The sequence below is a fragment of the Oncorhynchus tshawytscha genome, linkage group LG13 (genome assembly GCF_018296145.1).
Source record: "Oncorhynchus tshawytscha isolate Ot180627B linkage group LG13, Otsh_v2.0, whole genome shotgun sequence".
Lineage (NCBI taxonomy): Eukaryota > Metazoa > Chordata > Actinopteri > Salmoniformes > Salmonidae > Oncorhynchus > Oncorhynchus tshawytscha.
In genome coordinates, this window is record NC_056441.1 from 50,055,319 (window position 1) to 50,067,950 (window position 12,632).

The following is a 12,632-nucleotide window of genomic DNA, read 5'->3' on the forward strand; positions in this document are numbered from 1 at the left end:
TCATCCCCCTCAACCCTCTCTCTCTCTCTCCCTCTCCCTAACTCTCTCTCTTTCTCATCTCATCCCCCTCAACCCTCTCTCCCTCTCCCTAACTCTCTCTCTTTCTCATCTCATCCCCCTCAACCCTCTCACTCTCTCCCTCTCCCTAACTCTCTCTTTCTCATCTCATCCCCCTCAACCCTCTCTCTCTCTCTCTCTCTCTCTCTCTCTCACTAACTCTCTCTCTTTCTCATCTCCTCTCCCTCAACCCTCTCTCTCTCTCCCTCTCCCTAACTCTCTCTTTCTCATCTCCTCTCCCTCAACCCTCTCTCTCTCTCCCTCTCCCTAACTCTCTCTCTTTCTCATCTCCTCTCCCTCAACCCTCTCTCTCTCTCCCTCTCCCTAACTCTCTCTCTTTCTCATCTCATCCCCCTCAACCCTCTCTCTCTCCCTCTCCCTAACTCTCTCTCTTTCTCATCTCATCCCCTCAACCCTCTCTCTCTCTCCCTAATTCTCTCTCTCTTTTCATCTCCTCTCCCTCAACCCTCTCTCTCTCTCCCTCTCCCTCTCATCTCATCCCCCTCAACCCTCTCTCTCTCTCCCTCTCCCTAACTCTCTCTCTTTCTCATCTCATCCCCCCCCCCTCCCTCTCTCTCTCTCCCTAACTCTCTCTCTATCTCATCTCATCCCCCTCAACCATCTCTCTCTCTCTCTCTCCCTAACTCTCTCTCTTTCTCATCTCATCCCCCTCAACCCTCTCTCTCTCTCCCTCTCCCTAACTCTCTCTCTTTCTCATCTCATCTCATCCCCCTCAACCCTCTCTCTCTCTCTCTCTCCCTAACTCTCTCTCTTTCTCATCTCATCCCCCTCAACCCTCTCTCTCTCTCCCTCTCCCTCTCCCTAACTCTCTCTCTTTCTCATCTCCTCTCCCTCAACCCTCTCTCTCTCCCTCTCCCTAACTCTCTCTTTCTCATCTCCTCTCCCTCAACCCTCTCTCTCTCTCCCTCTCCCTAACTCTCTCTCTTTCTCATCTCATCCCCCTCAACCCTCTCTCTCTCCCTCTCCCTAACTCTCTCTCTTTCTCATCTCATCCCCCTCAACCCTCTCTCTCTCCCTAACTCTCTCTCTTTCTCATCTCCTCTCCGTCAACCCTCTCTCTCTCTCCCTCTCCCTAACTCTCTCTCTTTCTCATCTCATCCCCCTCAACCCTCTCTCTCTCTCTTCCTCTCCCTAACTCTCTCTTTTCTCATCTCATCTCATCCCCCTCAACCCTCTCTCTCTCTCTTTTTCTCATCTCATCTCATCCCCCTCAACCCTCTCTCTCTCTCTCTCCCTAACTCTCTCTTTCTCATCTCATCTCATCTCATCTCATCCCCCTCAACCCTCTCTCTCTCTCCCTCTCCCTAACTCTCTCTCTTTCTCATCTCATCCCCCTCAACCCTCTCTCTCTCTCCCTCTCCCTAACTCTCTATCTTTCTCATCTCATCTCCTCTCCCTCAACCCTCTCTCTAACTCTCTCTCTTTCTCATCTCATCCCCCTCAACCCTCTCTCTCCCTCTCCCTAACTCTCTCTCCCTCTCCCTAACTCTCTCTCTTTCTCATCTCATCCCCCTCTACCCACTTCATGTCTGCCCTGTCACGAAATAAAACTTCACAGTAAATATCCTTCACTCTAAAGGTGTGCAAAGTTAGCTAGATTCCCCCCTCTTTTTCCGGGGCCAGTTCATCAGCAGTTATCTCTTTTTAAATGTACTCAACAGCATAAGCTAAATTCTCTATTTGAATGTGTAATACATTGACCAGGTTTATTATTTTATTTATTTTTGCAGCGTCCTAGCTTCTAGCAATTTTTATCTCCCTGTCATCCTGAAGGAGTAGTGCGCTAGCTGAATTGTACACTGTTTAAAAGGCCTGGCACATCAGCTCTTGCCCTCTCTCGCTCTCTCTCGCTCTCTCGCTCTCTCTCGCTCTCTTTCTCTCCTCTCTCTCTCTCTCTCGCTCTCTCTCGCTCTCTCTCTCAACCTGTCCAAACTCTTTTTTTTTTTTTTTTACCCCTCTCTCTCAATTCAGTCCGATGCCGACAAGCTATACGGGCACGAAAAGAGCAAACCAAGTAACGTTTTTCAAAGGAATGCACAATAGTCCAGAAGTGACTGATTCCTTTCTCCCCATCCCTGTCTCTGTGCAGCGTGCCTGTTGCAGTCCGAGCTGGTGAACTATGAGCGTGTGAAGGAGTACTGCCTGAAGGTGCTGGGCTACCAGAGGGACCACTTCAAGGCCATGTACCGCGCTGGCATCGCCTGCTACCACCTGGGAGACTACGACTGTGCCCTGCGCTACCTGCGTGACGCCAAGCACCGCGAGCCCTCAGGTAGGCTGAGACAGTACTGCCGGTCAGTAAAGTCTGTCAGTAAAAGAGAGAATCTGGTTTACTCATGTCATCTTATCAGGACATGTCGCTTAATGCCAGCGGCAACACTAACAATTATCTCCCTCTCTCTCTCGCTTTCTCTCTCTCTCTCTCGCTTTCTCTCTCTCTCTCTCTCGCTCTCCTTCTCTTTCTCTCCTCTCGCTTTCTCTCTCTCTCTCTCTCTCTCTCTCTCGCTCTCTCTCTCTCGCTCTTCCTCTCCCTCCCTCTTTGTGACACAGACACAAACGTGCTGCGGTACATCCAGTTGACGGAAATGAAGATGAATAGGGAGGGTCAGCGGGAGCGGGAGAGCGGCAAAGAGGCCCTTGGCTAACCTTTGACCTTTTGGCCTCTCTATCACTATGGCCTATGCTACGACCCATCCTACGTCACCTCTCCTCTCTGACCTCCTCTCCTCCTTTATGGAGCCCAGTCCCATTGATGACTGGCCCGAGCGATGCGCCTCAACCATGTAAAAGAACAGGGCAGAAAAAGCCCTGTCTCTCTCCCTCTCTTTCTCCCCCCCCTCCAGGCGCTGTTGTTCTGTACCCCAGATGCAGACTGTCAAACCAAGAAAAAACGAAGCAGAGGGAAATACTATACTATACTCATACAAAACAGTCATGGTTGTCCGAATGAGAAAAAAAACTGCTTAAAAAAAGATATGATCAAAGAAAATTGCGTAATTTAGAGGTGTAAAAAAAAATGTAAAATAGAGTAGAATTTCTTATTTATTCTTTCGATGTGAGGACTGAGGAGAGGTCCAGGGTTGGGAAAGGGACCAGGGGAGGGCAGGGGAAGGAGTTTAGGAGAAAGGAAATGGTGTAACACATGTCAAGACCTTAGGCCAATTCAACTGTACACCCTGACCCCTGCCCTGTCACAATGGAGGGAGGTCTGAAAGCCACTGACCCAGACTTGTCCCGGAGAGAGATTGTCCCCCCAGTACAGTACAGATCAGGCTAGCTAGCAGGCTACATCTCTGTCTTTTTAATACGGAATAGTCTTCAGACAAGCCGACCTTTGCGCTCATGTTCAATCAATCTTCTTTTTCGTTTTCAGCTTTTAGTACCTTGTCTCTATTTCTGGACGGTTTTTAAATTCAAGGGCTAATTCAAGTGTTTGTAATTTGTCCTTTGATCATTTTTTTGTCTCCTGTTTGATTTTCATTGCACTTACGACTATCGGTTGTTATGAAGCAAAATGTGTGTCCTTCCTCTTTCTAAGGAACAGAACAAACTAACTCCCACCGGACTCGCTGTTCCTCTGTTTAACAGGTGTGTTTTTGTGAACCGGTGTCTTGAATCTGTTGTCCAATCCCCCCTGGAATGTGTTGTGTTGTCAGACTGTTACCCCCCTCTCCGCTTTCTAGCTAATGATGTCACAATGGAAAATAGCCAGTGGAACTGAGGTTCTATCAAGCACCCTTGGCTGCACAGAGTTCTCTGATTTTTTTAACTCTGAGATCTACTTCCAGGCCCTTGATCACTCATGCTGAACCTTCCCAGGCGTCAGTGACATCACAAGACACTCTTGGTAGTGTCCGTGCAGGGAATCCGATCCCACATGCTGTATCCGTCTGAGGTGTATCAGCCATCTCAACCCAGTCAGATAAAAACATCAACCCGAGTGTGCCATTTGAGATTCCGAATTTTGTTGTGCATATTTTAATAGATATCAGTGTTGCGACAAACAAAGAAATCGGTTCAGAAAATAAATTAGTACAAAAATCGCTGTCTCCATAGGCAAATTACACAACGGTAGTGGTAGACCAAGACAAGGGAGGATTGTGATTGGGGCAGGGCCAGATAATGACATATTACACATACAGCCCATCATACCACTGCATACTTTCTAAATACCAATCCCAGTGATGCTGATAAAGCCTGAAGTGTTTCTAGGATTTATAGAAATACGTAGACGTACCTGCCCTGTTCTAAAGGAGAGGTTTGAGTTGACCTTAATTCCGCCATCTATTACCCGTGTAACCCAGTTTCCTTCACCCTATGTGCAAGCCAAGCCCCTGCATGGCAATGTGTGGCTCAAAGGGGAAGCCATTTTGGATGTCAGGGATAATGTCTGGTTCATTGCTTTCTATAACAGGGCAGGTCGCTCCCCCTGTCCAATGTATCCCGCTAATACCCTCTATGCTCCCTGCAAACGTAGAATGGGTTAATGGAGTAGTCAGCGGCATAGCCTGAAAAGGACCTCGGTATCTTGTGTCTCGCATCGGGTAATTTTCTGAGACTTTTATGGTCCCATGCAGAAAGAAATGAAGGTCAGCATCAGTGGTCTGCCTTGGCCAAGGCGAGGAGAAGAATTCCAAAAGGACTTCAGAGGAGTGGATAATACATTTGCCTGTGGCCTAATATGAGGGACATTGGGACCAAAGTGCATCAATAAGAGGAGGCTGTTGAGGGGAGGACTGCTGATAATGATGTCCGGAACGGTGGAAACCATGTGTTTTGACGTATTTGATACCTTTCCAATATTCTGCTCCAGCCATTACCACGAGCCCGTCCTCCCCAACTCAGGTGCCACCCAACCTCCTGTGGTGTCAATGGGACTCTGGAGAGGCAGCAGCGCGATGCCTGGAGCAAATTTGTGGGATCCAGAGAAGCGCTCCACTGTAGAGGGAAATGGGCCAGCAGCACCAGTAACACAGCAGGAGTGCAGTGTCACTCTGAAACTGTGGAGATGGGATTATGGTGAAGCAGCGTTGTGAAGAGGTTCGGGGGAGGTTTACACCTTGGTACAGAGACGGCGTGGAAAAACCCAGAGGCACCAAGAACTTCTTTCTCGCACTCTCTATTTCTCTCTGATTCTCATTCTCTCCACCTCTTCCCCTCTCTCCAGATCTCTCTCCATATCTCAATTTAAATTCAAATTGCTTTATTGGCATGACGTTTCAATGTCCATATTGCCACGCCTACTTTGCAAATGGATATATATTTAACAATATTAACATCATAAACAAAATGTAATAATAATAATCGGGATTGTCAATGAGTATACACTGAGTATACCAAACATCGGGGCATGGACTCTACAAGGTGTTGAAAGCGTTCCACAGGGATGCTGGCCCATGTTGACTCTACAAGGTGTCGAAAGCGTTCCACAGGGATGCTGGCCCATGTTGACTCTACAAGCTGTCGAAAGCGTTCCACAGGGATGCTGGCCCATGTTGACTCTACAAGGTGTCGAAAGCGTTCCACAGGGATGCTGGCCCATGTTGACTCTACAAGCTGTCGAAAGCGTTCCACAGGGATGCTGGCCCATGTTGACTCTACAAGGTGTCGAAAGCGTTCCACAGGGATGCTGGCCCATGTTGACTCTACAAGGTGTCGAAAGCGTTCCACAGGGATGCTGGCCCATGTTGACTCTACAAGCTGTCGAAAGCGTTCCACAGGGATGCTGGCCCATGTTGACTCTACAAGCTGTCGAAAGCGTTCCACAGGGATGCTGGCCCATGTTGACTCTACAAGGTGTCGAAAGCGTTCCACAGGGATGCTGGCCCATGTTGACTCTACAAGCTGTCGAAAGCGTTCCACAGGGATGCTGGCCCATGTTGACTCTACAAGCTGTCGAAAGCGTTCCACAGGGATGCTGGCCCATGTTGACTCTACAAGCTGTCGAAAGCGTTCCACAGGGATGCTGGCCCATGTTGACTCTACAAGGTGTCGAAAGCGTTCCACAGGGATGCTGGCCCATGTTGACTCTACAAGCTGTCGAAAGCGTTCCACAGGGATGCTGGCCCATGTTGACTCTACAAGCTGTCGAAAGCGTTCCACAGGGATGCTGGCCCATGTTGACTCTACAAGGTGTTGAAAGCGTTCCACAGGGATGCTGGCCCATGTTGACTCTACAAGGTGTCGAAAGCGTTCCACAGGGATGCTGGCCCATGTTGACTCCAATGCTTCCCTCAGTTCCATGTCAAGTTGGCTGGATGTCCTTTGGGTTGTGGACCAATTCTTGACACACACAGGAAACTGTTGAGCCTCAAAAATCCAGTGGCGTTGCAGTTCTTGACACAAACAGGTGTTCCTGGACCTACTACCATACCCCCGTTCAAAGGCACTTACATTTTTTGTCTTGCCCATTCACCCTCCGAATGGCACACATACACAATCCATGTCTCAATATCTCAAGGCTTAAAAATCCTTCTTTAACCTGTCACCTCCCCTTCATCTACACCGACTTGAAGTGGATTTAACAAGTGACGTCAATAGCTTTTGCCCGGATTCACCTGGTTCCGTCTACGTCATGGAAAGAGCAGGTGTTCTTAATGTTTTGTATACTCAGTGTATATCTCTCTGTCTCTTACTCTCTCAACCTCACCACTGTGCAGTAGTGTTGTATTGGTCCCTATGGCTGGCTGAGCTGGGCCTACTCCCACATGGCCCTATAGGGAATCTCCCCATGGTCCTATCTCCAAGGCATCCGTCCACCATCCTGTTGTTATCCCAGTGTGCTGAGTCATTATCGGTCCGTGTCTATGGTTACTGTCTACACATACAAACAGGTCAGGGCTAAGTTCTTCCCACCCCTGCCCTAACATGACCCATTATGAGATAAACAAAGGAATGACCCTGGACCAGTTATTGTGGGAATAATGTTACAACGTGCTGTCTGTGCAAATATAGATAGAGAGAGACATCGTCTCTTTAGCCGTCTAGTTCTGAAAAGACACGGCAAAAGCACAAACTAAAGTGGGAAAGTAAATACGGGCCGTTTTTCTTCTCTTTCCTTTGATGTCACTGAGGTACATGTTTGTCAAATGTCAGTCGTTTTTTGTGCTTACGAAACAATTGTGAACAAAATACGAAACTGAAAAGAAAAACGAATGGCTGTTAAAAGCTTTACCTAATTGAGTAATTTTATCAATTGATGAGAACGCAAGTGAAGGGGGAAGTGAGTTCGGTGTAGCCACACCACAGGCTCTCTGTCACGGTGTCTCTGTGTGTAGATGTTAAGTAGGATTTGTTGTCCCCTGTTTTTGGGAAAGTCCATACCCAACTCTTAAGAGTTTGTGAACCCCACAAAGTGACAGTGGATCTCGTTGAAGAAAGTGGGCGTTGGAGAACCGAACCAGTTACACAGTAGAAGTTATTTATGAGCTACAGCAACGAAGAACTCCGCTAATCTGTTTTCCTTTCCTTTTTCCTCGTTTGCTTGTACCGGAGAGTAGGACTTGATGATGAGTACATCGTGGTTAGAAGTACATTTTTTCCCCCATTGGACCATGTGAGGAAACGTCCGTTCAATATTCCAAATCCAAAACATTGGAGGACATGATAACTGGTTACATTGAACTGCTAGCCCGGGAATGCACTGTAGATTGGTAAATGAAGACTATAAATAAAGTTGTAAATTAAATTGTGCCTGCGTGATTATCTTCAGGGTTGTCCGAGTGCATGGTGATACCTCAATGTAGGAGGTAAACAGCAACAGACACACACACACACTTCTCTCTGCCCACCCCTCTTCCTCTCTTCTCCCTCCAAAGGTAATAATCTCTGTTACTACTGACTGCCCTGCTTAATTGCTCCCTGAGCTCCAAAGAGAGAGGGTGGAGGAGAGGAGTAGAGAAGAGAGGTGCTGAGAAAGGCATTGGAGGAAAGATGGAGGGGGAGAAAAAGAGGGATGGTGCGAAGAGATATCCCACTGGGCACACACTGGTTGAATCAACATTGTGTCCATGTCATTTCAATGAAATGACGTTGAACCAATGTGGGATAGACGTTGAATTGACGTCTGTGCCCAGCGGGGTAGACCTGCTGAAAGGCGCTAGGGGGAAGATGCTGAGCTATAAAAGAGCAAGATATGGAGGAAGCAAGAACGCAAAAAGACAAAAGGGGAACAGGGATATGAACAGACATATAGATGCACTGTGACGCAGCTACCTCGGCACAGGTGAAACCCAGACTGGGGTCTGTAGGTGAATTGAGGATATACATGAGACCTTGCTAAACAAATCCTTATTGAGTCTAAAACACCTGTCCATTTCCTCCATCATCCCATTTCCCTCTTTCCTTTGCTGTTGCTTTTAATAGCGTTGCCACGGATGTGAAGGGTGGTTGCTAGGCAACTGGCAGGCGTCTGGAACTGAGTTGGCTCGGCGGATAGCACTGACAGACAGAGCAGTGAAGTGGATCGGGACTGCGTGTGTGTGTGAGAGTTGTTTGTGCCTTCTAATTGAACGCCTCTCATTTGGTTTTCAGTTTCGATGCATATATTCATGAAAGCCGTGTTTTTATTCATTAATTCCATGTTACAGATTAGCTGAATGAACAGCTGACGTTCTTTCATCCTCCTCACTGCTTGTTGCCATGAGCCCTGTTTATACCAGGTGCCAACATGTGTTCCATGTCCTGATCTTGTCCACATTTTGATTGTCCCCACATTTTTAGACAGGTATAGATGATTCAAAGGTTCATTGTGGTCTGTTTGTGAGGTAGTCAAGGATGCATTGTCTGGATATCGTACAAGTGTAGAAGGATCTGGACAATGAAACAATTTAAATCAGTACTTATTTTGAAACAATAACTGTCAAATGATTTGTATACAGGGAAATCTGGTGACAATGCGGACACATTTAAATACCATGTGTAGATGCAGCGGCTAATATGTGGACGCAATCAGAATGTGGACGCAATCAGGACAAAGGACGTACGTTCATTCAGCTAACCAGGCACAAACTGGGCTATGAAAGCACCCCGATAAGCCTGTTAGATCAAGTCAGGTGTCTGAGATATTGAGATGTCTGTTGTGTGATTCTAGCATTATGTTAACAATGCAACATACCCGATATCTTCGCTTTACAAGATTCCTACAGGTCACCTACACAATTCTGTCACAAAGGCAACAAAAAAAATCCTGTTGGACTATTTAGTAAAGGTGGTCTTATGCTCAAGTGGGAGCAATCCCTTAATACTCATAACAAAAGACAGAGGATAATGTCAGAGCGTACAACTCCACAGAAGGAAACCTGAAAGATACCTGTGAACAACTAAATGACTATCAAAATGCACAACCAGCTACCATGCTTGTCCTAGTAAGTATATTTGTCTCAAAGTGACTTGATCGGCTTTGATGACATCTAGAGGACGGTCACTGTTATTGCAGCCAGGCATTTCTCCTGCTCGCAGGGATACAATATAACGTGTGTTATTTGAAAAAAATAAGCCATGGAAAGGTTCAGCTATTACAAGCATTAGCGCACACGGTAGAATATAACGGAATGTAACGACAGTCAACGTTACGGATATAACTCCACAGAGCGAGTGACAGGAAGAGCAGAGACACTCTCTTCCTTCTTTATTACGTAATTCATTCAATCATTCCTCACCGCAGCCTCAACAGTCAACAACACGTCACTCTTTCGTCATGTATCCCAGAACGTCACGGATTGAGACAGGTCGAAGACAACCTCCCATCCATACTCTACATGAACGTCAGCCTGTAGTTTGCTTGGTTTTCCTTGGTTGGTCTGTGTTATATTAACAAATATATATATATATATTCCGGGACAGAGAATCATAATGACAATAATGAATCATTATTTCAATTCTAACAATCATTTTAATAAATAATCTGAGCGTTCTTAACCACACAAGGAGAATAAGGATGAGTTTTGCTCACCCCTCTACCTATGGGATTGACATCATCCCATACAAATAATAACACTAAATACACACACACACACACGCACACACACACACACACACACACACACACACTCCCATATACACATAGCCAAGTAAATACTTGTATGTAGCCTTGATTAGCTGTGCCATTAAAAAGTGGTATTCTTCATCGTCTTTCAGCAACCAGACAGCACTGGTACACTCATGGGCCTGCGAGAGAATCCAGAGTTCTCTCGATTCGCCGTCCACATCCCAAGCACCTTGTGTCAAGTCCTTCACAGTCTGTACTCTTGTGACACGGACATGTCAATGTCAATATCATGGCTCTTTAACCAAAGATTGGGACCTTTTTTCCCTTCAATGATGCTGTATCACTATCCAGTAGGTGAGGAAAAGGAAGTCAGGGGTACGGAATGTGGGAATTCGTTTTTTGTTGTTGTAGAAAACAGGTAGTATTCATTAACCATTTATTGCAAGTGGATTAACCCTCATTTCCCATGGTCCTCCTCTGCTCTCAGAGGACTTTTGTTGTAATGAACTGTGCATATAACCGAGTGTATAAGGGGCTCTTTACAGAGCAGTGATGAAGATGAGAGAGAGGATGTTTGCTGAGAAACTCCAGCTTATGAGTTTCACACTTTCCCTAAATTCCCTGGTTTTCCAGAAATAGTGGTTCAACAATTCCCGTATTTCCTGCTTCTTCCAGGAATCTTTCAACCAGGATTTCTGGTAAACCAGGGGATTTTGGGGGAAAAATATTGGACATTTTGCAACCCTATGAGGACGTAAGGTAAAGAATGAGGGAGAAAAGCATCCTGTTTCGGCTCCCTCACAACAGATTTGCTAGTTCTACAGTACATCCTTCACACAAAATAACATGCGGTACCAAAACACAAGCACACATGGGTGCGCACGTGCGCACCCACACAGACACACAATTCACCAAACCAATAGAAAATGCTGTGCTAAACAGGTTATGGCTGGAATGGTTCAAGCATTGAGAAAAATAAAATTAATTTGCTGTACAGAGCTGAGGAAATAAAGTCCTGTCAATTGTGCTGTGGAGCTTAAAATGGCTTCCCTGTTCCTGTTGCAGTCTTTGGGAGAGGGGGAGGACAGAGACCATCCCTATACAGGAAGATGCTGTGTGGAGGTGAGGGAGGTGGAAATGAGTTCTATAGAAGGTGATGCACAATAAGAGGACAACTTACGCACTGATTTGGAAGTCCCTCAGGATTTGAGCGTCTACCTACCATGACTACATGTAAATATGAAGGAGGGGCAGCAGGGCCCACATGATGGGACACCCAGAGGTGCTCTCATAACAAATCAGGGCACCCCCACAAAACAACTATTAACATGGACACTTCAAGGGCACTCCCAAGAGAATAATTCCAACCCTGTTGAGATGTGAATGTGTCTACGGCTGGCAAAGCTTCAGCCCAAGTCTTTGGGGAAGGAGCGAGCAGAGACAGACACGACACCTGTGTCGAGAGAGGCAGAGAGTCAACAGGGTGGTTTAGCAGAACGAGTCCTACTGCAGCACATGTAAATGGGGATGAGCACTTGGAAGTGTCTGTCTGGAAGTGGAATGGCTTACACGTTCCTTCCTTTTAGAGGACAGGTAATATGCGGAAGGTTAGCAGGGCACACTGGTCACTAGGGCACTAAAGGTTTGGACTCTAGGGGTTGCGGAGTGGTCACTTAGAGGAATGTTGTCCAACACTGGGCGGCTTTGGAAGGGACACTAAGACGTGTGCTGTCCCGGATGCTGGGCACTATGAGACTAGGGGGCACAAGGCTTAGGAGTGACCACCAGGAGAGAGGTACAGCCCGCACAAGTGGGCTTCAGAGTGGACACTAGTAGAAGTACTGTTCGCAAAGGGATTGGGTACCAGGAATAAAGTGGGCACACTAGGAGTCTTTGAAGTGTGCACTAGGAGCAGTGTTGCCCATATACAGTAATGTGTGACTTAGCCGTAATTCTGTCCACAGAGCTGTGCAGCCTGGTGCTGTTCACACAGGGGCACGGTGCCGTCCAGATCCTGTCCATCCACGTCCATGTCCATGAGGTTGGGCCTGGCAGCGCCGGTGCTGGCACTGCTGTCCCCAGAGCCCAGGGGACTGTCACAGCTGCTGCCCGGGGACGAGCTCAGGGTTCTGGACAGGGAACCCAGCTTCCATGGGTCCGGTCGCACCCTGGCTGGTGTGGGCCGAGGCCGGGGTGCGAACTCCAAGGTCTTGGGCCTCTCCAAGGGACTGATGATGGTCAGGGGCTCCAGGACCGGGACAGGGACAGGCGGAGCAGGGGCCTTGCGGCGGAGGACCCTTGGGAAGAGGCTGGAAGGGTCAGGGAGACGGGGGATATCTAGGGTCTCCTTGTAACCTGAGAGAAGAGAGAGAAATGCAGTGACCAGAGGGAGAGAACAGATGGATGGGAGAACAACATGAACACTTTGTTGACATGGATGGGCCATGCCAGAGCCATGTGTTTTTTGAAGTTCGGGTGTAACTGAAATATACTCTGAGTGTACAACCCACTCAGGTTGGCTGGATGTCCTTTGGGAGGGTGGACCATTCTTGATACACACAGGAAA

At 47.3% G+C, this 12,632-nt stretch overlaps 2 protein-coding genes across 2 annotated transcripts in view; one reads left to right on the plus strand and one right to left on the minus strand.

Annotated features, from left to right (window-relative positions):
• LOC121839078 (tetratricopeptide repeat protein 9B-like) overlaps positions 1-5,465 on the plus strand; it is a 33,913-nt gene extending 28,448 nt beyond the window's left edge. Inside the window, exons 2-3 of the mRNA XM_042295855.1 lie at positions 2,168-2,350; positions 2,629-5,465. Coding sequence (XP_042151789.1) covers positions 2,168-2,350; positions 2,629-2,723 — 278 coding nt within the window. The 3' untranslated portion in view covers positions 2,724-5,465. The remainder of the gene's footprint in view (positions 1-2,167; positions 2,351-2,628) is intronic.
• Positions 5,466-8,624: 3,159 nt separating this feature from the next.
• Positions 8,625-12,632, minus strand: part of LOC112244698 (mitogen-activated protein kinase kinase kinase 10-like) — a 33,244-nt gene continuing 29,236 nt past the window's right edge. The window contains exon 12 of the mRNA XM_024412443.2: positions 8,625-12,421. Within this exon, the coding sequence (XP_024268211.2) occupies positions 12,009-12,421 (413 nt within the window). The 3' untranslated portion in view covers positions 8,625-12,008. The remainder of the gene's footprint in view (positions 12,422-12,632) is intronic.